Genomic DNA, 26,515 nt, shown 5'->3' with positions numbered 1-26,515 from the left:
ATTATGAAAAGAAAATATCTAGAAAATTATTTCTTCAGAGAGACTCATTTGGGAGACTCCTTCACTAGTGTTTGAGATTATTAATTTATTTGACTTATGATTTTTTTCCAACACAATTAACAGGTTACAATTACCTAGAATTAATCTAATGTATACAGTATATTCTGATACCAAGTTGCACAAATGGATTTAATAATAATAATTCTTTACACTTATGTAGCGCTTTTCTGGACACTCCACTCAAAGTGTTTTACAGGTAATGGGGACTTCCCTCCACCACCAATGTACAGCATCCACCTGGATGATGCACCAGCACTCACACTGCACTAGTACGGTCACCACACACCAGCTGCGAGTGGGGAGGAGAGCAGAGTGATGAAGCTAGTTCAGAGATGGGGATTATTAGGGGGCCATGATTGGTAAAGGCTAATGGAAAATTTGACTAGGACTCCGGGGTAACACAGCTACTCTTTTTGAGAAACACCTTGGGATTTTTAATGACGACAGAGAGTCAGGACCTCGATTTTACGTCTCATTCAAAGGACAGCACCCTTTTACAGTATAGTGTCCCTGTCACTGTACTGGGGCAATAGGACCCACACAGGCCGTGGAGTGAGTGCCCCCTACTGGCCCCACTAACACCTATTCCAGAAGCAACTTTAGTTTTTCCTAGGAGGTCTCCCATCCAGGTACTGACCAGGCTCACACCTGCTGAGCTTCAGTCACTTGGCAGTTGTGAGTTGCAGGGTGATATCGCTTCTAGCAGTTTGGGTTTGCTGAAGAAATCTAGGTAAAATACTCAGCTAGAATGTACGGCACCAGTGTCCCCTCTTAGGACATTTAAATTCAGCACCATATAATGAGTCCTTAGCTTTAGCCACTGTTTTACACTTCTTACCTATAGTCCTGATACTGTATAGCCATACTGTATATAAATGTTACTTGAATTCAGTGCAATTATGTTGTCTGGGTATTTCTGGCTGACTGCTGAAGTAACAACTCCACTTCTCAGGCAAGAAGAAGTAATTCTTAAAGAATCTTGACGTTATGGACAGAAGCTACTGTTTCGATACAGACCAACTCTAACCACTACTTCCTGTCATGGCAGGCAAAAACAATATTTTTCTTGTTTCCCAGAACGTTCAACAAAAAAGTTCTGTGATGAATGATGCTACACTCACATACAAAGTCTCTATGAAGTTTAATCTCTAATGAAAGGCATACAGTAATTCAAAAATAGGGTGTGATTTGCATCCTATCACTGTCCCATTATGTATTGTACTATCCAGATATTACTTGATATGTCTAGTAGGCACTTGTTTGTGTTCTGCTAGGTTTGCTGTTTGTCAGACCTCTGTTTCCATACTCCTCTTCACAGTATAAAGCGTCATTCTTGTCTTACTGGCCATTCAGGACAATCATGAATAGATGTCTTTTTTCTTCTCCAGTGAGCATTCACTAATTTACTGATATCACTTGGTACAGTATCTGCAGAGTTTCTAATCTGCAGTCTTCCCACTGGTTTCTACCAATTTCTCAATGATCAGCTGTGCTCCGCTTTTCAAAATCCATTATTTCCCTATAGCCTTCTGCATGAGGAAGCTTGCTTTACTACATATCGTATATGTTCAAAGAGCTAGAAAGAAAAATCCTAGATTATTCTCAGGGACGGACATTTATTCATGGCTTGTCACTGTTACACTGCACACCATAATCGGGGAATATTGGATTTCAAAAGACGATATTTAGAACGATATGAACAGTACCACATGAAAGTGTGGAACAAAAGCAGAGATACCTTAATAATTAGATTTTTCATTTGATAAGAGTTGAATGAGAAAAAAAGGTAGTACCTTTTTTATGTTCAGCATAAAGCTAAAGGCTAATTGGAGTTTTAAATGAAATTCAAAAGGGGTGACCGCAACCAAAGCAACCAAAATCTATCTCACCTGTAATTTGGAATTCTCCAAGATGTCACGTCACAGAGAAAAAAAAACTACAAAAGAACGCCCCTCTTTCTTGTTCACATCATTCTTTTCCATCACTCCTCTACCCCATCCTACCTTTACAACTTCCCCTTGGTTAACATTTCTCTCTTATATGGGTGTTCTCATGTCCTCATCGTCCAGTTAGATGGTTAGCCCTCAGCCAAGTGGGTTAAGCCGAGACATTTCATACGTAACTCCTCAATAAACATTCCAAAATGCATTTAAGATGGCATTAAAGAACATGTACAAGAAAAACTTTCAGTTATCAGGTATACATACAATTTCAAAGCAAACATGGGAGTGATTATAGATCCAAGCACAGAGCTGTACAACAGAATGTTTCTCAATCAATCATCTATGAATCAGAAATGTAGCTAGTTCGCCTTTGTAGTGGATATCTTATATCCTATTCCTCATCACTCGTGCACCGTGTAACACAAGGTACAACAGAAGACAAACTGGACAACAAATGCAGCAGGATACAGGAATCTACATCTCAGCACAATCTGTGAGAAACTGCAATCTTTGGATTTTGAGGCAGAGAATGGTGTACTGTAGATGACATCAGCAATATTCTGGTCTTTGTTAAGGTTCAAGCTAGACACTTGACAAAGGTATGGCATTATCTGGATGTTAATTATAACTAACAAGACTGAGTTTGTCAATATCATGCCATAATTTTACATTGCCAACACAAACCCATCACAGAATTGTGGTTTTCTTTTCAAAATGGGTGGTGTTATTACAGAAAACCTACAAAGGATACAAATGCTGAATCTATGCCTTATCTGTCCTTATCCCCGCATACTGTAAATCATGCTTTAATAGTTCAGAATTATGCTTGTATGTGTTCCTGAAACTGAGGACCTTACATTCAGTCTCCAAAATTGTGTTGTTTACTGCATTTTACAGCATTAGCAGAATACCAACCACAGGAAATACATGAGAAAAATATCTTTATTTTTGGCAAACTTTAGTTTTTGGTTTGGTCCTTGAAATGCTTACTGTACATATTTTCCTATGACTACATACAGCAGTTTAGTAAATAATTTTGATATATGTAGTGTCCCTGTAAATCTCTACGCTAATGTTAAAGCAGCCATAAGAGATGATGAATATATAGGAGTCATGCAATATTAAATGGCTGCCAAGGTGAGCAACTGCTAATTGGAACATAAAAGAGTCCCCAGGTGTTCATCTCTCCAAGGGGTCCTGTGTTAATTGAAAATTGAGTCATATAATCAAAAGCTCCAGAGATTAAAAACCTAATGGCTGCTGATGTTCACATTCTGACTTTTTTCGGTTTGTGAAAATACATTAAACTGAATACGTAATTAGATTTATGCCTGACTATGAAAGATCCCTGTGAACTATTTTGAATAACTCAGTAAATACAACTGCCTGCATACTTAGGTTCTCAATAATTTCACAGCTGCACCTTTTCACATTAGAAAAAAAAACATTGCAAAGAACGAAATCTTAAATACAAGATTCACATAGAAAAAAAATCAATTGAAAATAAAGAGTCAAAAAATTAAAAATCAAAATTAAAAATGACAAATAACAATATCAAATCCAAAACAACAAACATCCGTAACGTCTATTACAAGGTCTAAAAAAAGCACCAGAAAAATAAGCCTCAATCGATATTGAAAACCCCAATGAGACCATAGGCCCCATTTATACAGTATTTACTTATGGTAGCAACTGAAATAATGTGGTACCTGGAAATTCTACTGAAACACAAGCTAGTATTTCACATTAAATACATTTTCACAAGGAAATTTGATTAAATTGAGCAGAAGAAACGATAATTTTCTTCGCAATATAACAAAAGGTTATATTTGTGTAGCAGTCATTTCTCATCACAGTATTTCCCATTGTTTGAAGTCAAAGCTGCAGAAAGGCATTTTTATCACACACCATGAATTACAAGGACTTCACATTTCTGAGAGTACTTCATTATTTTGAAGAATGTGATTATATTGTTGCTTTAAAACATGTTGTTTCCAATATAATTTACAATGCACTGTGAAAACATTTATTAACTTTCACATTACCATTTCCATGGTTTACTGTGTGCAGTACCAAACTTTTGGACATTCTCTTGTTGTCTTGTTTCAGCAGAGTTTCCTTTAGATGCCTAAATGTTTAAATATTGCTCTACCTGTCCGTAACACTACTCCTCATTGCTCTGATGTCTCTACCTTGACTTTGTATCTACTCTATAAATGTACATTTTAGTTAGCAGTACATCAGCCCATCACACTGTACTGTACACTTCAAAGTAGTGTTTTTATGGCTTCCTTTTATACAGTGAGATTTGAAGTTGAATTTATGTCTATATCAAGTTGATGATATATAGTTACTCATTATGAAACAATTAGCCTTGAACTGACAAGTGACCTATCTTTTTGTTGTTGTTATTTTCCAGTGTCTGTCAGATGCTATTGCTTACATTGTTGCTTTTCTTCTGCACCTGTTTATGTCTGTCTGCACTCCATTATTGTAAACATGAGCTTTTTTTCCTCAAACAATACAATTCTTTCTGAAGCGCTATAGCAGATTCACGCAATCACTGAATTTGAGCTCCTTGTTTGGAGATTTCCATAGCAACCTCTCTCTTTCAGTCTGTTAACAAAGAATCAGTTGCTCAAATCTACTGTATGAAGCACATACTGAAGTTAATTAATTTCTTCCCAATTTTCATAAACTGCTCTTGTCTGATTTAGTTCAAGTGCCAAAATATATCTTCTGCTTTCTGCTAGAGGGAAGAACATTACAAAACGATCTATCGATAATATACAAACATCTACCTGCATGTGCACCTAAAAAGGTTAAATTGATTTATACTGTATGACTTGTTTTCTGTATTCACAAAAAAAATGTAAATTTGAGTACATGGAGGCCACTAGCAAAATAAGATGACTTGCTTTAATTGTGATATTTGAGTGCAGTAAGCTTGCCTGAAGAATCCAACCTGAGGACATCCTGACCATATTATTCTACGTGTCTTCTTGGCGTCTGATATTGCACAGAAGCAATATCAGTGATTTTAAAGTAAAATGTTGTGCTGCTGTTTTCTTGCTCGTTGAGAAAAATGACAATTATTGCATCTTTAGTTTTCAGTAAGTTGAACTTTCAGTAATGTTCATTATGCTTTATATAAACAACCGTTTACTTCAGAAGGGAGCATTCTGAAGTGTTTATTATATATATTTCTCAGACATGTCTGTATCAATTAACCTACAGACAATCGAATAAAATACTGTAATTACCGGTTAAGATTAGTATTTTTTAGTTAAGTGTCTTTATGATATCAGTAGAAACTAAATTTTCTAGTTTGTATTTGCAGGTGGTCTGTCTCTTAGGTTTGCTGGAAAAATATGTGAGTGTAAAAGACTTCTTTAACATCTCAAAAGTGAACTGCAGTTCCTACCCTGGCAGAGGAAGTTAGTATTCAATTATTTGTCTGTGTCTTTTATGTACAGTATGCTTAAAAAAATAGCAAAAGTCTCCGAAAAAACTGCTAAACAACTAAAGTGACCCTTTGGAGCTCTTGGCTCTTGGCTCTCTGATCATAATTTTTCTTTAAAAAAAATTGTTTTAGGCAAGTAGAATGCTCACGACACTAACTACATCCTTACATTAGAAGCCACTTTGCAAAATTCACCCTTGAAAGTCTTTCATGTAGAAGAATAAGAGGCAGCCCAAAGATGAAATGCCTATTTATTCTTAGCGGTGATTTTTGATCTTTGATTTTTTTTTTTCATCTTGTGTTCGACAACTTTGTAAGGCTTTTAAGAAACTCTAAAAAGTCAACCAAAACCGACAACAAAGTAGACAATCCCTGTTTAATAAAATGTGGTTGAATTCATAGCAGAGTCAAGGGCCAAAGTCAGTGCTGACAAATACAATGCCTTGAAAAACAAAAGTTTTGTGTTGTACGCAAGATACATATAAGTTAAACAATCATTTATTCATCACTGTACAGACATGCGTCCTTCTTCTGATGGAAAGAAAGCAACGAGATGAGAAATGTACGTTTTTTTTTTAGTTTTAAGCAACTAGAGAAGGCCTTTTCTTTCATAAACATCCTAAAACGCATAATTTGTTTAATAACTGTGTACAACATCCTTTTCTTTTTCAGTCATTTTTTTGTACACTATGGTTCAGCCTACTCTAAAAGCTACAATATATGACTGATTAAATTACTACAAACCCCCTAATTACTGTAGCATTCCCCGTATGTGATTTGCATGGTCATGCAGATATGGTTGGGATAGTATGGGATAGTACCATTGCTGATGGTATCCACAGAGTTACTTATCTATTCCTTTGCATGTATCAAACCGGCATTTGCTCATCGCTTCTGCCCATGGAATTGTATATTGACTGCCATTTTCTGTCCGTGGCATAAACTGGAAGGTTGGAAGGTGGCAAACCCCAAGTAAATTTCTCATATTGTTTCAACAAAATAACCAGCTGTAAAAATGCATACAAATATAAGCAGTGTTAGTTAAACGCATTAGCTAAATGAACTAAAAATGACATATTTAATTAGAAACCCCAACACACAGATCTATTTAACAGCTTCACATATGTATTTTTTACTCTTGTCTAAAAAGAGTATTGTTTTCATATTCATGGTTTCATTTAACCATTAATAGTTTGCATATTATATACAGCCTAGTGCTGTGCTTGTTATTATAAAATATACTTTGCCCTAGGTAGCTATGTAGCACACAGCTTACTAAGAGCCTCCAGACATTAAGGACTGGGACATGTTTGATAGCAGCCACATGGCCTGCAGTGAGTTGCAATGCTTATGAGACAGATTCATCAAATCCAAATGACTGAACCATTCATAACACTGACATTTTCATTTTAATATTGAACTTACTGCAGAGTATTATGATCTATTTTAAATCAACTGTAAATATTCAAAACTAAAACTATGAAAAAATTAAGTTGCTTTTATAGTCTGTTCCTAACATGGAAACTGCCGCTTCATTTAGGCAATATTAAAATTCTACAGGTATCAGTTGACCTAGGATATAAACTACCCTGAGAGGCAACAATTGGTAGGTGTATTCGTATTTCTATTAATAACGCAAAACAGAGCCACAGAAAGTAAAAAACAGTAAATTAGAGCACACTGAAATTGGTTTATCCTTGTGAATGTCCAAAATTCAGTGTTACATGGTACAATGTTTACTCTATGAATGTTTGTTTACCAGACTCAAAAAGGACTTGGCTGCGTTATTTAAGTAGTTTGTTTTGTCTGACGAACTCTATAAGCAGAAAGAAAACAACAGCATACCTTGCCAACATATTGATAGTCAGTTCCTGTGTATTCTTCAAGTAAGAAGAATTGATTCCACATCCATCCTCGTTTTGAACGCCTTAGTGCAACCCCGTCCCCTGTAGTCCTTTTAATAAAGACTTTTGCATCACCTAGATGGGACAGGCAAACCCAAAGCACTAAAAATAAGCAAGTTCTCATTGCATCCAGTTTATTAGAATCCAATTTCTATCTAGACACGTCTTCAGTCAAGGAAATTAGTTCAACCATGTAGTCTTCAGTCTGTTTCAACCATCCTTTCCCAGATGACCTGTAACAAAGAATTTTGAAGGTTACAATAACGCAATGGGTATAATCCAGCAAGTAATCTCATTTAAACCTCAATGAAAAATCAAATCTAAAACAGCATTTTTTAAAATCTAAAAACAATTATTTCTTCACTTGTTCACACTCAGCATCATCTGACAACCCAGAAATTTATCTTTGCTAGTTAATAAATGTAATTCCTTCGATGATAAAACATTGGTTATTTATTGGAGAGTAAAATGCTGTATGTACTGTATGTGTGCTTGGTGGTGTTTTGTATGTGTTTTGACTGTTTAATAAAGTTAGCATTTCAATTCAGGACTGTAAAAACTCAAGGCTAAGGTTATGAAATGGAAAATACTTTGTGCTCTGTGTGGTGACTATCCTACATCTTGCTTGTCGTATTAAATAGGCTGCTGTACGTAAAAAGGCTTTAATTAAAGGTTAAAAGTTGCTGTGCTTTTTAATAAAAAGGCTTCCATTTCTTTGTGTCTTATAAATCTGTTTAATGTAAGACGGTGAAAATGGAAAAATTGAAATGTATTGATTTCCATCAAGATTGTGCAAGGCTGTAAATACCACGGAATCCCTGAGGGTTCTGTAGCAGTTTCAAATTCTTCAAGTTTGAAACTCAGGTAGCCTATCGTTTTCATGTCACGATGGAAGCTAATGTCTTAGCAAATATAGGGCCCTGTTCCCACTGGAGAGGTAGCTCCTTGACCATATTTGTCATGGCCTGGAAGCCATTTTCTTTAGCTCTGTGACCCAGTAATCCCTTGACAGAGTCCTGCAGCAGTAAGTCAACTGAATCTAAAGCTGTTATGTTATGTTATATCAAATGTCATGAAGCATAGACACTGTTACTGCTACAAAATGTCTTGTTTCTTCTTTATAGTCTTTACAGGACCAGGACTGGGTAGTAAACAAGAATCTGTACAGTACTGAACGTTCAGATCATGTACATCAGGGCCTTAATAAAGCTTGTAGTTATCAAACCACTACAATTATATACTAAGAACTAAATAAATGTATTTAAACATTTTATTTACCCAGATAATTGAGAGGCATTTAAAACTGAAAATAAGAGGCGCTACTTTTCCCAAAATGTTTTACGAGCCTGAACTGAGCCTCTTGGCCATGTTGTCAAGTACAAAAGAAAAGCTGGAGGACATCCTCAGATCAATTAGTTACTTAAAACAAAAAGAACTTGATGGGTTGATTGTTAGTACCGTGCTTATGGTCTTGTGATTACTAGGGATTACTCATTTACAAAGCAGAGCATTTTAATAGGGTGACATACTTTGCTCAAAGCTAAAATAATACTTGTAGTAGACTGAGATAATTTGTACCCCAAATCTCCTTCTAATTATAAGTCTAGAATATTTAATCCACTATTTCATACTGTTGCCCCAACATCACTTAGTTTGAGTTTCACAGTACAACATCCTCAGTGTTTAAGGCTTAAATTGCTTGTCATGTAACATTTAGGGTTTCTTTTGCAAGCTTTATGAAAAAGAAGAAAAGATTAGGCTCAAGAATGCTAAATTTATATGAAATGAAACAGCCCTGCCTATTTACCCTGCTTAAGATAGTGATGACAAATGTAAAGGAAAATCAATGTTAGATTTGGAGTTTTAGTTCTTCCTAGTGAAAGCAAAAAAGAAAAGATCAATACAATATTTTACCTAAAGAGAAATGTTAAGAATACAATACTTGTTTAACTCTCAAGAATCATTAGTTTATAACACTGATCAAACAGTCTATGAAATGCCTTCGAAACATTTTTGAAAGCACTGTCACATTCACTCTTTTAAATATGCATTACCAAACGTGGTGAGTGAAACAATACTTTGAAATTTTAGATACTAGAAGCTTTTATATTCATTTGGGACAAAGGGACTTCTATGCAAGTGTGGATCTGACAAGCAGAGATGAGGAAAACCTGTGACACAAATGGCAGTAGGAAGAGATAAGCTATGCAACACAGTGAACTCTCCTGTTGCAGACACTGTGATGTGCACTCCCCTATCTACCTTACTGTGTCCCAGGGGTGCAATTAAAAGCAGAAAAGGAGAATGTCAGCTACATGCTTGAGAAAAGGGGACAGGTACAAGTCCTGTTAAAACAAGGCAGGAGTTCCTTAAAGGCAGCTAATGCAAGACAGTGTCATCTACATGCTGTTTTCACAGCCTCCCGCTGCAGCTTGATTGGGATAATGGTTGCATTAATTAGGTGGACCAAAGTCCTGATGGATTCTTCTCTATTAACCTGTTTTTGTAAAATTATCCTGCTCTGACTTAAGCCCATTGGGCATCACATAGACACATCCCTAGCTTTCTCATATAAAAGACTCTGTGCTATTTGTAGGACTATCAGAGCTGGATTTCTGAGCCAATACAACGGTTTTTGAGCTGTACTTGTACATACAAGAACAAAACAACACAGATAATACCAGTCTCTAACCTGTGAAGTGGGTAGGGCACCAGACTGACACACTCAAAATGAAAAGATGGTTATAAATTCTCCATTACAGGAAAGTCCTGTGGAGTGGAACACTGTTGAGGTATCAGCTACCTGCAGAACTACAATAGTCACTGAGTAAATCTGAACAGAGAACACACTGAATCAACCTCATCCTCCTGGGTTCAGTAGATTGTCAATATTTATTGATCTGGTTGTTTAGGGAAAATAAATGTCTAGACTAAGGAATTGAAGAATACTGTAAAAACACTTTGACTTTTTTTCATTGGATATATACCAATGTTCAGAAATATTGGGAAGAGGTACTTGATGAGGCATAACTGTCACGGATGTCGGAAGGGACGAACCGTGGAATGGCAGGAGAGCAAAAAAGACCCTATGCGTAGCGGCGAGACGGGGGTTAGCCCGGGCTCAGCTGTTCAGGGAATGCCGTATAGAAAACCTATGCCCTCATGTAGCGGATGTGGGGGTACCTGGTGCTAGGCGGGTTTCAGGACATCCGAACCTCGAAGCTGAGCCAGTAGCAGAGCAGAAATAGGAAGTAAATAGGCTACACAACAAGACACACCACAAAGACATGAATAATCACAGGGAACTAGGAACAGGACAGAAGCAGAGCGCCCTCTAGGTATACTGGGCGTGACAATAACGATCAGGTTACCCCGTCATTTTCAACATCCCTGTATACAGTTGATACATGTACACAGTAAATGTACACACTTTACAAGAAGGATAGACATGCTAACAATTAACTGCCAGACATTTTTCGCGTACAAATTTATTGCAGTGCCATTGTTATTTGAGTATTGCTTGTATTGTATTTATTTGTAAGTTATATCAGCACTGTTGCCTGTATGGTTAAATTAATGTTGTGATAGTGCTCTTAATCATGTCAAGATCATATTCAGCTTGTGCAGACTGATTTTAATATTGATACCCAATACACCATTCATACAAAGTATGCTAGAAATAAGTGCAGAAGTGTACTATAATTGGCGTACTCAACATGTTAAGACCCAAAATCTAGCTTAATGCAATATACACAGGAGAGAAAACATAGTATGAAATAGGATCCTGCTAAGCAATAGGGGAAGCAGGTATATTCAGAAACTTTGATTTAAAAGTTGAAATCTATATTTGTCAACAGTCAATGGTCCAATTATTTGCCCCTTGTCAGAGAATTTTGATAGACGGTATGTAGAACATTATTGCTCTTCCTTAAAAAACACTAAGTATTGTATAAGTTAATGTACCTTGTTTTTTAGGGCCAAAATAAAAAGAACACTTATCAATGGTAAAGCTGTTTCTTATACACAATGGTCTTTGTTTTGAAAGATCATCCTCTGAGAAACAACAAAGGTGACTCTAAAGAGCCTTTATGTTATATAATGTGTATTTTAATAGATTATACAAACACGTTTTGTTGCACATGTGTATTATAATTGTTGCTGTTCTTGTTGGTGTAGTATTAGGAATCCTGTTTAGGGGTTCATGTAGCAGTGATTACATTGCGTGAGTTAGATGTTCAATTCCAATCCAGATATATTTTATATCTCTCCAGAAATCACAAAAAAAACACAAGGAAATCACTGCACTGTGAACTGTGATCTCTTATTCAATTTAATAGAAGCTGTTTCAACATATTACTGGAGTGTTGGTAATGTTTACAGTAGTACAGCCTCATAACATGGTGCACTGTATGGCAGACTTAATCCCTCTTACACTCAGAAGTCATTATCTGGGACTGCAATTTTGTAAGCTGTACGTGAAAGTTAATCTTCACAGCAGGAGCTAATGGATTCAATTTTTTTCCCTGAATGGAGCAGCTATTTTCACTGCTACATTTAATAGTAGTAAGCATTGTTTATTGTAGATGGATCACCTTGATTATGTAATTGGAAGGAAATAATGAGATCTACAGTAGAAAAATGCCTCTAAAGTGATCCCATTTAGGTATCATTTTGTTTTTAGACAAGTAATTCATAACATATATGCAGCAAAGGACTGAACTATACAGTTCAGGAAATCTAACAAATGTGCTGCCACTTCTATAACCCCCTTACAATAAACGATCTCCCCCTCCACTACATTTTTGGAAAGGTACAATTTTAATGAAACTCCATGTCATGAATTCCAGGCATTCTCCTCAAAGTCTTGTTAAACCACCAGTCAACCAAGTCATGCCTATACTGTATGTGATTTTTTTTAAGGAAATTTCTTTCCTCCTCGTCACATTTTGTTGGTTTTGTATTCTTTGTCTCAATTCAAAGAACTTTCCTCTGGGCATGACAATTAAAATCAACTTTATAGATGGCAGACAACAATTTCAGCAGGAATCTTGAGAGTCAGCCACTTCCTTGTTCTACAGTTCCTTTTACTGGGTGCAGTTCCATTGATATGCTAATTTTATATGTCTAGCCAAGTCATACTAAAGTGAGTCCACTGCTGTTCTACAGAATTACAGCTTCTTTCCACATTAAAATGAGCACACCAACACATAATTAAGGTGTCCACGTTTCACTCAGTAGTTCCACACCTGTGGAGTAAATATCAGTTATCAGCGTGAGCATCTTCCGATTCTTTTTGACGATTAAACATAAGCTATCAGATACGGTTGTGAGAAAGCTCTGTATTAATGTACAGAAAGGAGAGAACAAAATATATTTTAATCAGAGTAGGGCTGTTTTGTTAACATATAATAAGGAGACAGTCGAAATAAGAGGTATATTTCAAAGGTAGAGTAGCATTTAATACAGAATTCTAGAAATATTCATGAAAAGGTCACTTGTAGGGAAAGATTTTTCAACACGGAAATGGTATTAAACACTAAGTCAGACTAAAACTCAATTAATTAAAATCAGACAGAAGAACAATGAGCTTGAAATTGGTTATTATATTTCAGTAAGATCAACTGGGTCTCTCATGCCATAATGTGCTCTTTCTGATTTTTTTTCCTCCAAACTATAATTTTAATTCATTTGGTGCCTATCTAGGTTTACTATACAATTAGAGAGATACAACATTGGATTACTATAATGTCAGGAGGTTAGACAAGGGACTTTGCTCTGAAAGTATAAAATAAATATGAAATAAAAATATCACCCCCAACCTCAAATATAATCCATTCATGTATTTATCTGGTGTTCTCTCTGGTGTTCTTTTGCAAAAAAAAAAAAAACATATTTCCACAATGATGCCCAACTGATAGCCACTGCAAGTCAACAATGACACACGCAAACCTAATAGTCACACAGTACTAAATAACTCATGGGCCTAAAAGGTATTAAGAATTTAAAATATCACCCTTTTAAAAGCCTGAGGAGAACACGTATTTTCCACATCAACAAATGCGAACATCAGGTTTGGATTCCCTAGAAAGGAACATCAAATAATAAAAACAAAAAAACATGCACATGTACCTTCTGCTATCCACGGGCCATACACATACAGTACACACTTATTCTGTTTTTATGGAAACAGGGTTGCAATATAATTAATACATGGAATTATGTAATTGTCCAAAGCAGTCAGTCAACATTTCCTTAAAACATGAATCCAACGACACCATTTACTTCTTAGGTGCAATGTGATTTAATTACAAGCAGTCACATTATAGTTACGCTATTTATAGTTATTAATTTCATTCAATGCACCTCAAATCCCATTTGTTAAACGAGTACAGTCTTGGACTCTTTGATGTTTAGGTAAACAAAATCTGTGTCTGTAGCACAACTGTGTATTGAGCAATCTGCAATGTCGATTATAAAGCTGTTGGGGAAGAATATACATATTCCCAACCAGCAGGTGATAATCATGTAATAACATATGTTATTTTTAATATGCAAATTAAATAAAGATTTGTATTAATTATTTGCAAGAATAAATGGCTCTGTAACACAGAAAATGTCAAACTTGAGATATCTTCAAGAACTTGAATTCTTTAGAACATAAGAATTGTAACAAATGAGAGTCCAGCCAGATTGTCTATCTCACTTACTAGCTAAAACATAATTGATTCAAGAAATTCAGTCAACAGTTTTTTAATGGAAGCCACCACCATAACCCATGAGTATAGCAGTGCCTCTGGTCCTCAACTTAAAATCCTGCCTTCTACAGATTTTTACGATTGCCTCAAATCCTATTACCATATACAGTAGTTGATCCTTTAGTTTTAATTCTTGGTTCTACAACCTCATCATACAAATAGGACTTATTTGTCTCAAATTACCTGGTTCTGTTTTGCCACTGGTTTTCTGGGTGGGTGTTACAGAGTAATTTTCAAGGCAATGGATATTACCCATGACTTGAGTGACTGCTAGAAGAGCTTTGTTAACAGTCTGTTAACAGTCAAAGCATCTGTTGTTTCCTTAAGTGCAATTCATGGAATATCATTGGTCCCTGGAGGTTTATCAAACTTATGTTACTCTGATTCCTGTACTACATCTTGATTTTTTATATCTCAGACTATTCAATAAACAAATTGTCTTTTTCAACCGGGGGCATGTTTCTGATTAGCGTTCTTGGTAAACACCTTAGTGAAAAATTCATTTAATACATAAGCCATTTCCCTTTCATTATTCTAAAGAGTCCCATCATTATCTCTGAACCACTTTACTTCATTTTAATGTTCTTTTGCTGCTGTGATATAGAAAAAAACATCCTTTATTATTTATTTTAGCCTCCGTTTCAATATTCTTTTCTATCTCTCTCTTGGGCTTTCTAATATCCTTTTGTTACCTGTGTTTGCAATTCAATTTACTCTTTTTTAAACAGGTTTCTTTACTTTTTTAATCACTTAAGTGCTTTCTTTTTCTTTGTGTTTTCAATGTAGTATTAAACCACTTGGAAAACTGCTCTCTAGCCTTTGATTTATAAACTCTATTTAATCTTTTCTGCTTTTAAATGTTGCCATCCACTCTCTATTGATTCCATATCTGTCCTAGGCCATTTCACTTAAATGCTTGTCTCCATTCTTCACAAGTCAGTTTTCCCAAAATTGTAAGCCTTTTTTCCATACTATGCAAGTATTTCGTAATGCATATGAGAGGTCATTTTAATTGCATGTGCATTAGAAAGTCAAGTTTTCTGTCTGCCCTTTTCAACTCTGTTTATGCAAAAATGAAATATTAGCAATAATGATTTTCCATGAGTGCAGACCTGCCCGATTTTATTTACAGATTCACTGTTATCTGAACCTCATAAGCAAACATGGTTTGGTCTGGAAAGACATAACAGAAAATGGACCAGGTAAATGTGGTTACCAAAAAAGTTACATTCTTTGTCGGATTTTTTACAATTTACTGTCACTTTTATATATATATAGTGTTCTTTCGAACAAAAGATTAAGAATTACACCAAAATGTCACTTTTCAATGCCAACTGGAAATACTGTACCAATGCTTCAATGGGTTACATGGTGCAAGGCTACACATGATGATGACACTGTGTCAATGTGTCTCTGTTTCCAACTACAAAATACCAAAAACTGACACCTGTGAAATGGAATGATAAACCAGCTTTAGCACTTTTTTTTCATAGTGTAATCAAGATCAGTTTTCACAGGCCTACTACAAAATGAATGCCTGTTAAAGGAGTTTTAAAGTGAGACAGGGGATAGAGAAAACGTCCTTCAGTTTAAACGCTTTTACATGCACAAGATCATCAACAAAACCCCCCAGATGTTTAATGGCAAACAAAACAACTGTCTCTTGTTTTAAGTTAAATATTAGACCTCAAAACCATTTAGTGATAAGACACATAAATCAAAAATACATACCCAAAATGGAGAAACATCTTCACAAAGAATATTTTGTTTCGAGAAACAAGAAGCTAATAAAGGAGAAAATGGAAAATCCATTGCTTGGCAAAATGGGTGGCTGAAAAAGTCATAGATGTGTCATGATGTCATTTAAAATAAGTTAAGAACAACACTGAAGCTTAAATGAGCTGTGTTATTTATGGAATAGATTACTGCAATAGTAACCTATACTAACCTCATTCTGATAGCCTCTACCTTTTTTCCTAATAGTACAATTTTTAAATGATATATTCCTTGCGGGAGCCCTGCTGTGTCAAGAAAACCCTGCAACAGAGTAAAGGTGACCACAGTTATCTGAGCAGGAGACTTAATGTAATTGATTTTTCTAGGGGATAGAAACTTAAACATAATATCAAACTGAGCATTTCCATGGGATTCACCAACCCCTCCTTTCAAGGATTGCTTCTAATTCATGATTGATCACATAGTTTCTAATTTCACTGAATCTGTCTACACAGGACAGTTGAGCAGGTTTGGCCGCCACAGTTCTTGATGCACTTAATGCTGCATGAGTAGAATCAATACCCATTCTCTGATAGAAAACGGGTAATTTGTTCTTCTCATTTTTCACATGTGCAGCTTAAGTTTCAAAAACGGGAGGCTGGTGTAATTATAAGCTCTATTTACTGAACTCAAGAGTTCAAATCAGTTTGAGCCAGGTTGTTAGTCAGGGAATGCACCAATTTCCACCACAACATGACAACATCACAATAGACACCTGGCAACTTAATTACTCTGTTCTTTACTAATTCTGCTTAATGTTGCTCTGTTTATTGAATACATATATTAAAAAAATAAATGTGTCCCAATACTTATGGTCACTAGAAATCACTGTGTTGATCACAAACTATGTTTTTGCTCTTTAATATGATTAGATTTATGAGTGGACAAACATAAATTATATTAATCTCATTATCACAAACACCAATTGCTTGACTTTCAAGCAAAAATAAGTTCACTTTGCTGCCCCAATACTTTTGGAGGATACTATATAATATAAAGTCATCTTTCTTTAAAGGGAAACTTATATAAATTACAGAAACCAATATGAATTAGCAATATTAATTAGATGGTTCTGTTTCCTGAAGTTGGCAGAGCTAATTAATATTACTTCTCTTAAAAGATCATTTTGATTTTAATTTACAGACACTACTTTTATAAAAGCTTGGCCTTTCCAAACTTCTTTTACTGGGTAGTATATTTTGATCTCCTTCTTTTCAAAAGCTCAGTTAATGTTTTCTCCAGCTATTCTTTGTATCTGTCAAAAGTGAGTTTTAAGCAATGTGCTTGTACATTAAGATATTATTGGGCTCCTTTGACAAGGGCTGCCTTTTAGCTTGACTGACAGTGGTGTCAAAATGTAATTGGGAGATCTTCCAGGCTTATGTGTCTATTTGTCAAAAAAGTGTGACACAGAACAATGAAGAGCTGCTTTTGGATGTGATGTTATGACCTTTACATCTTGTTATAAGTTACACTATGCACCAAGAGCATATCAGACAACGCAAGCATTATTGTGGTACATGGCACGCTTTTTATTAGTGCTGAAGTCTCTGTATTGCATCTTGATGTGCCTTAGTTTCTGTATATTTAACAATGTTTCATTGTTTATTGAAATATCTGGCTTATAACATAGTGGAGTGTATTTTCCTCTGTGATAAGAACTCTACCCTTTGTAATTTCCGGCCATATCTGGTACAATTTAATTATTCAGGATTCTGAATTTAAAACTGCACATATGTCAGCAATTCCTTCACTAAAAACAAAATAAAAAAAAACAATCAAGTCTTTCAAAACCATAACAATAAAAAAGACCCGTCTCACACTTATTTTCCTAGAATAGGAAATCAGGATTAGCACAAAATAGACTTATTGTTGAGGTAGCAAAATAGTTTTTAGTTAATTATAAATACCAGAGGAAAAACACCCGAATATGTTGTGAACTGCTTCTGATTTTGAGCACTTGTACAAGGGCAAGGTTTGGACCTGGGTTAGGGTGAGAGTAAGGATATTATGTATGCAATCATCACCAATACAATACATACAATATTTAGCTATTACTCATGTGATATCCCTTTAGAATGCATGCCACCATTCTAACGTAGTACTGCATTATCTACTCCTAGTCACCATAGCCTCTGGGTCACTTGCATAGTAATGATTTATTGAAAAGATAAACCCAGGTTGCTCACCGCTTTGTAAATGTACAGTAACACTAATTAGTCTTAGCATATAGCCCAGATAGTGACTTATGGCATTGGTCGAATGACTAACCAGCATGTAGGCTGACCCTTTGAAATAATTGGTACGTTTTGAACAGTAATGAACATGATTGTAGTAGGGGTTCATGTATCTGGCACCGTCAAGGCTTCCACCTTGTTTAGTTTCACTTCAACTACTAGTAACCCTGAGGATAACCTTACACATTAACCTTGCACAAACCCCAAGATGTTACAGTTATCTAGAAGATGGTGTTATATCAGATGTTATTGCTTGGGCCATTAATTTCAGACTTATTTTACAAAAAGCTTTGCTTTTTCTTTCTTCCATCAACCAACATCAAGATCACAGCTGCCCTCTTCAGCTGACAGTTTTAGATGGCAAAGCCTTTGGGACAAGGATGTGTACTTATCATCTCATACTGCTGATCTTCTCGAGCAGTCTCCATTCATACAGACACATAACACATAAACACAGTTTGTGCTTATAAAGTTAATTGGCTACTCAAACAACAGTATCATAAAAGCCATGCTTGAAGTAACAACATCTGGTGCAAATATCATCAGGAAAGGAGGCGACATTAAACTGAGTTCCTCAATGCTTAGTGTTTCAAAATCCCATGACACTGTTTGTAAGAGTGTGGGCGTTAACTCTCGCGTCCTGGCAAAAATACATTCTGGGATTTGATCTGCCATAAAATCCCCCCTTGGTAAAAATGGACAAGCAATTTCTTACTTCTTTGCTCAATACTTCCAAAGCTCAACAAGTGTAAGAGTATGACAAATTCTAGATTTAGTTGAGCAAGATTCTAAAATGATATTGAACATTTGTAGAATTGTGACTGTACTGAAATTTAAAATAATCTAACTGGAGCATGCGTATCTTTGAATTGTTAGTCTCACTGAACTTTTAATTTAAATAAAATATATTTTATATCACAGATAAAATGAAAAAAAAAAGATCCATACTGCACAGACATCCATACCGCAAAGCCTTAAAAGATTTTTTTTAAAAATCATAGATTATTTAAAAAGCTCTTTCATTAATGACATAAAAAATTAACCTTTCATTAATTCTTTTTCTGTAATAATAAAGTATAACTTAAAATGGAAGCAAAGGAGGTTGATAAAATCTCATGTGTACAAAAAGCATAGTTGGGGAGGTATGATAAACATGTATTTGGGTTAGAAAGTTTTTATTTTGATATATATCAGCATTGCATCAAATTTGATATCTCCTTTTATTTATTTAATTGATTGTCATGAACCTGAGAATTAAATATAGCAAGTCTTTTAAAACTTTTTTCATTATGTTTATTTACGTTTAGTAACAAATATTTATCATACTTGAATACATGTTTATGCTAATGTTTCAGATAGCACATTGCTCATTTTACACAATGAAAATGTAAAGGCTTCATACTTGCATAAAGTACAATTTAAATGTAAAGCATCGCAATATATGTATAACACATTAGGGAATGAGAGCTTTAAAGTCTAGCAGGTTTTACAATTTAAGATACTACAGTGCCACCTAAAAGTATTCATCGAATTCTCTTTTACCATTGAAAGGATGATACAGGAGATTTAGACGTATAAAGATACATACGTTTTTGGTGATCACGTAAAAAATTCAATGTTTGACAAATGACATACTGATTATTATTTATCATAAACACAATCACAAATTGCAACCCATGCGGGTCCGCATTCACTTACAGTACATTTCTCATTTATATCTGCTTACTCCAAACAATTGCAATTTCTTTTGCGTCCACAAGAGGGAGTACACTACTTCTCTCACATCCAAAATCAAGTGGAAAAATAAATTTCAAACATTAACAATGCTAAATATATGTATAGTTTTAAAGTAATGAACCGATCAAGTTTCATTAAAGATGATGTCAAACGAATTCAAGTGCAAATTGTGTTATTATTTCTTGCTTTTTGAAAACCTTTTGTAAAGCACCTGATTCGTTAGACGATAACATTAATGTTAATGTTTTTAACATTAACCTATGATTGAAAACAGCTAGACAATAGCTTCCACTGTGTTACACTCATTACAGTTTTTAATATATATAGTAGCTTAAATGTGAACTATGATATGGACTGTATTAATATTCCTTAGAGATTTTTTTAACAGTACATTTTTCGTTCAGCAGTGCTCTTGCGTACTGAAAGAAACTTGGTTCGTGGGTTAAGGTGGATTTCTGTGTCCGTTTTTGAGGAATCAGACAGGTGTCTACTTTTATAAAAACTCTTTTCGTAGTTGTTGTATGATAGTTTCGTAGTTGCTGAAAAAAACCCAACGTGTGACATTTCTGTAGTAAACGCTATACGTTACACACGTTTTTTTTTTAAAAAGCGCACATTGATAAGTTCCGCTTTTTAGAAATTCGGTGATAGGACCTCATTAAACCCCGTGAGGCTGAAATCTACTTTTTTTTTGCAGTTCAATCGTAGATATCTGTATTACCCTAGAAATGTGTTCATGCATGAGGGTGGTGTGGTTAGAAAGGTCACACGGCCTCTCGTTTGTAACCTTCTTTCTCTTGTCGTTAACACCAAGCAGGGTTTCTTCACTATTGGTCAAACCCAAGTAACAGTACAATCAACAAGTCAAGGAAAAGGTGACTATTGGGAATTCCGTTTAAAAACGCCAGGTATTGTTTTTCGATTACGTCTTACAATTATAGAAAGGATGGATGTAAACAGAAAAAGAAGTGGTGTTCGGATTTCACGTATTATATCTTTGAATTTCTATTAAAATTAGTTTCTTAATCCGAAGTAGAGGAAACCATGAAAAAAAAACGCCAACTTTGTTTTTGTAGCCAACTGAAATATTGTTCGGGGCAACCCGCCTTTCTTCAGTCACCATTCTTCACAACCAGAGAACATTTCTTTTTTCTGTCAAAAGTCATTTGCAGTAAAATTTTATGAAGTCATTGGCTCAAGACTAATGTTCTGGCACATTTCATGTAACACAACTTTATTACCCAGATTATAAAGACTTAGTCTGCAGAGTTTACTTTCTAAATATGCAAATAAAAAAAATATACTGTACACAGTTTGTTACAAGTGATAACAGCTAGGTCTGAAGTCTTAAAATGTAGGTGGCACACTTTATCCTTTTGTCGGCGCAAAAAAGTAGTTTTTTCCAAACCCTGAAAGCATACTCCTATCGATGTATCTGTTCAATATTACACATTTGCTGTGTTCACTGTATGGTAAGTGATTTGTTAGAACCCTTCACCCTCTAAACATGAAACATAAAAAATCCTCAAACCATGTTATCCGTATATTGCTCGTTTTTAGTAAATTATAATTTAGGTAGGACATCACGTTTAACATATATCAGATCTTTAATTGATAAAATTATCGTTTTTTAATCCCGTTTAGGTCGCATTGTGTGTTTCACGTCTTTTCATTTTGAATAAGTGATCTATTATAACTGTAGACATATGGTCATCAAATGACACAAGTTACTTTAATTAATAAAATACTTTTACTGTGGACTATAATTAATATTTGCTATTTTCAATATAATTTAATGTTTACTGAATAGGATGAACCAACGATCATTTCTGAAATGTCCCATTAGTCTAAAAATGCTTAGATTTAAAAAGATTAAATGTAATACATACACCTATTTCATACTTAATTCTTATAAATGTAGGATGTATGCTAAAAAGCTGTATCGTATGGTCAGACAGTAGGCTGGTCAATAGGCTGGATTCTCCGAAACATGACGGGTAATCTCCGACCGGCCACCCAGATACAGTATTTCTCTGTATTTCAGTGTAGTACATTGTATTTTCCCCTCCCACTGACACAAATAGACGACAGGTGAAAAAGTTACACTTGAGAGTTAGGTTTGGTATTTAACTCTCACCGCGACAGCCTTTTCTTCTGACAGACGTACAGTACTACAAATGTCCTGTGCCAGTAGTTGCAAGATGTCCAAATAGGAATATGAGGTGTCCATCAGTTGACCAAGATTCTGGAGGTACACCCAGTTTCCAGTCAACCAAACAAACAAGCCTACCTAACGATCAGTCGTGTTGGACACAGTGCAATGCCCATATTAACTGTTCTGGATACAAACGGATCGAAAGCTACAGTATGTCTCTTCATCCACTTCCACCACAAAGAACTGCATTAACTCCAGCTAAAATATGGATTTTATTGCAGTACCCATGGGTTTCATTCATGAAAATGATGTCACCAAGCCCTGTTCATTTTTTCCCTAAAGATTGGACAGCCGCCTCATTCCTATCGGAAAGAGTTCTAATCTGCTTCGAAGCTGTAGGTCTCCATTATTAACTGAACACCATTAGCATACTTATAAAAACTAACTTCAGAAATGAATTCCGAGTGGCCTTTCCCCTGTGTTCAGGGTGACTGCAGCACAGTAACGCATTGTAGTCGCTGCTCGCCACCAATTCCACAGACAGGCACCCATCCGATAGCATACAAAACTGCTGTAGTACAGTGTATCCTTCGATCGGTAGTTTAATTAATGTAGTTACAGCTATCTCTACTCATCTACAAGCGTACCATCTAGGTTAATATAATATTAACATGAAAGTTGCTAAGTAAATATATACTTTTATAGCTCACTCAGTGAATAATGCACGTTTGCGGAATGCTAACATATGTCTTGAGAAACCCTTAGCAATGAACTCTAGAATGCTAACTTTCCTAGATGTTATTATCTTATCTGTAGGTTACCACATTCATCTGTCCACATGTTTACATTTTGTAGTGTAAAATAACTAGTACCAGGCTTGAAAAAGTCCCCCTCAGTTTTAATGTTGGACCATTTTATTCCTTATGTATTACTTTATACGTTTTTATAATAGTGTTTTTACCATGCTAATCTTTGGTGGCCTAAATTGTGAGTTTATTAATGTTTTAACAATATTTACCTGATTATTACATATTGACAACAAATGAATGCTGCTGAAAGCAATCCACTGGGTAATTGTGAGAAATTTAAACGACAAACAAGTAAGACGATTGGAAAACAACCGGATTGGGGGCATTTTGTCAACAGCACACTGCAAGGTTTCAAACAGTTATCTTAAAAAAACTATAAAGAGGATGAAACTACGACGAAAGAGAACAAAATAAAGAAAAAACTTGAATAAACTTCACATAATGTGTATTGACAAATTTAAGTAAAGTTCCTTTTATTATTCCTGAATCAGGCATGTAGAAAACAGGTCCATAATTCATTTTTTTTGTTAATTTATAGAACTGTAGCCTTAATACCAGGGACCGTAATAGTATATACAGTAAATAACGGTGTCTTGAGATAACCTCGTGTTATTTTCCACTGTCTCAAATAAAAAGAAAAGTTAATATGAAAGCGCCCTTACCTTACACTCAAAACAGTTCAAATTCCTATAAGAAAAACGGTGACAAGTAAAGTGATGTGTATCCTTTCACTGCAGCAGTTACACTGAGCCTTTATCGAAAGCCTTGCAGTCTGCTCCCTAGCTGCCTCTCTGCATCACTTTTTAGCTCTGAAAAGCAGAAAGGCTGGAGCGGAGAGATCTGTGTTTCTGATTGGCTGCCATTCACAGTCCCCGCAAAAAAAGCACCCTCACACCGCGAAGTGCTGGTGATGGAGCTACAGAATTGAGAATGAGGAGGTCAGAGTCTGCGGAAAGGTTGGATATTCCAGTAAGACATTTCCATGTGAATGCTGTGGGAGTTGGGGCAGAGGACAGTTTTGTAAAGACGCTCGTGTGACAGATATCCTCTCTGATGTTTGATCTCTGAAGGCAAATCCAGTCGGTTCTAATCTCTGCCGGCTGATAATAAGAGGGCGATACAGTCGTCCAACTAGTAAATCATTTTTTTAATAAGGCGTAGCCATTGCCCCTACCCCCACCCCCCACTCACTAACAGAGGTGATTGATTAAATTTCAAGAGCCATACTCGCACATTTCAATACTTACACGGATAGCATGTAGATTTGTGTTTTTCGTTTTGGGTGCATGCTTTTCTAGTTGCTCAGTTTAATATTACATTATTTAAGTTAGAAGCTGAGGTGCTCAGATGGGATTTTTAAATGAAAAATCGTTCTTGAATGTAATTAGGTTCTTCATACAAACATACAAAGTACGTTAATTACTTTAAAATAACATCTTGACTACCGCCTACTCGGACTAATATGTGTTAAAGTTTGTTAAAAGAATGACAAATAAAAGCGAACTTACGCTCAGAGCATACCCTTGCCAGTGTGTGGATCCTGCATACAGTATAATTATGTCGTATACTTAAATGTGTGGCTTTTTATTTTTTTAAGCTCTACCGAACTTTCTTTAATAAAAGGAAATCCTTGAAACGAAATAAATAATAACACCATGTGACTTTATTTAATGGATGGGCATGTGTATTCATTGCCTTTAGAAGAGCACTCTGTGACTGTTCAGACTGGTGATTTATTTAAAATGATTATCTGTATAAATGATAAGGAAAGAAAGAAAAGATCACTTGTCCCTTCCTTATTTGTTTGTTCAGTTGCTGTTAACAGCCTAGTTATCTCAGAATCACAATCATTTCTCAAAGGATTGCATTAATTGGTTTCAGCAACATGACCACCTACTTTATTCCAGACACAACATTTTCATATTTAGAAGTGCCTCCTATTTTTAGTTCTAAATTTACCCCTGTTTTCAAGTTTGGAACAGTAATTTGAGTTACCTTTGTAAACACTTCTATGATTCTGAAGATCCAGATAAAATCCTCTTTTAGTCCTCTGTGTAGATCATTAACTGGAGGTAACATACTGTACAATTACTAGCAGGCAAATGTCCGAATAAAAACACCTGTAGAAGCCAGCTGTCTATCAGATCTACAGTATAATAATAATAATAATAATAATAATAATAATAATAATAATAATAATAATAGCTTACACTTATATAGCGCTTTTCTGGACACTCCACTCAAAGCACTTTACAGGTAATGGGGTCTCCCCTCCAACACCACCAATGTGCAGCATCCACCTGGATGGTAAGTGATGCAGACAGATTGTAATGAAGCCAATTCATAGATGGGGATTATTAGGAGGCCATGATTGGCAAGGGCCAATGGGAAATCTGGCCAGGACACCGGGGTTACACCCCTACTCTTTTCGAAAAACGCCCTGGGATTTTTTAATGACCACAGAGAGTCAAGACCTCGGTTTTACGTCTCATCCGCAAGACGGCGCCTGTTTACAGTATAGTGTCCCCATCACTATACTGGGGCATTAGGACCCACGTGGACCACAGGGTGAGCGCCCCCTGCTGGCCTCACTAACACCTCTTCCAGCAGCAACCTTAGTTTTTCCCAGGAGGTCTCCCATCCAGGTACTGACCAGGCCCACACCTACTTAGCTTCAGTGGGTTGCCAGTTGTGAGTTGCAAGGTGATATGTTTTCAAGAAATATTGCTGATAATTACACTCACTTTTGAGGTAGAAAAAATTATTTTCACAGGTTCACTGGTTACCCTCACCCTGCTGAGGAGCCCTAAAAAGGTCAAAAGAGCTGTTCATGACTAATAACATTAAGTACACAGTATATGCAGAGTGCAATTAAAAATACATTTGCACTGTTCTGCTTTCTAGCAGTGTGGAATAATGAGTGCTAATATTCAAACATTCACTAATACATACTATACTGGATACTGAGAATAAAGAGAGGCATGACTTATAGCTGCAACAAATTCACAAAGTTATTTTTAGTAAAATGACAAAATCTTTTTTGTAGCAGGTACATAGCACAGCAAAACTACCACATTGTCATCTCATGAGAAAACCTTTGTTACATGCGAAGCATGAGGACCTGTATTTTTCTAATGGAATGTTGTCACATCAGGATAGACAGCAAGTGAAGTTTTTAGGACTTGATCATTATAGCATAGTCAGGTTGCCATCAATTATTTCAAGTAGAGTTCAGTAATGACTAGTCAGTCTTGCCCAGACTATCACACTTAGATCTCCCTTTCAATTTGTCTGTTGTACACAGCAGTTAGCATTATGTTCTGCCTGTCTGCATCACACTCACTGATATCCATCCATAAGGGTGGTCTATAGAAAATCTGTTGACTCATTCCTAAATTACACTTAGCACTACTGCTAGCAAGTGCACCTGAAGCGATGTAGTCCAGCCTCCAATATACTAATGGCACAGAGGTGTTGTTCTAATAAGCAAGGCATATTGGTTTCTTTGTTTTTGTTTCTTGATTTTCACCCGGCTTGACATTCAACAGATTAAATCACTTCATCACCTGGGTCCAATTCACTCTCTCATGAATGAGGTGATTTATTGCTTATGCAACAGTCAAAGTCACCCGAGTGTATTGCGGTCAGTCACAAATGATCAATTAATCAAAATGAT

At 35.7% G+C, this 26,515-nt stretch overlaps 1 protein-coding gene across 2 annotated transcripts in view; it reads right to left on the bottom strand.

The window, feature by feature from the left end:
- Positions 1–26,515, bottom strand: part of LOC148657548 (cadherin-10-like) — an 81,072-nt gene that overhangs the window by 21,924 nt on the left and 32,633 nt on the right. The window contains exons 1-2 of one of the 2 annotated variants that reach the window (XM_088643981.1): positions 23,502–23,920; positions 7,312–7,603 (exon numbers count right to left, since the gene is read on the bottom strand). In XM_088643981.1, coding sequence (XP_088500107.1) covers positions 7,312–7,494 — 183 coding nt within the window. In that variant the 5' untranslated portion in view covers positions 7,495–7,603; positions 23,502–23,920. Of the gene's footprint in view, positions 1–7,311; positions 7,604–23,501; positions 23,921–26,515 lie in introns of those variants that run through there. The other variant, XM_088643982.1, reaches the window with a different exon arrangement.

This window comes from Lepisosteus platostomus, chromosome 8 (assembly GCF_059453375.1).
Source record: "Lepisosteus platostomus isolate fLepPlt1 chromosome 8, fLepPlt1.hap1, whole genome shotgun sequence".
NCBI lineage: Eukaryota > Metazoa > Chordata > Actinopteri > Semionotiformes > Lepisosteidae > Lepisosteus > Lepisosteus platostomus.
The sequence above is the reverse complement of the archived record's forward strand: the minus strand, read 5'-3'. Positions and strand labels throughout refer to the sequence as shown.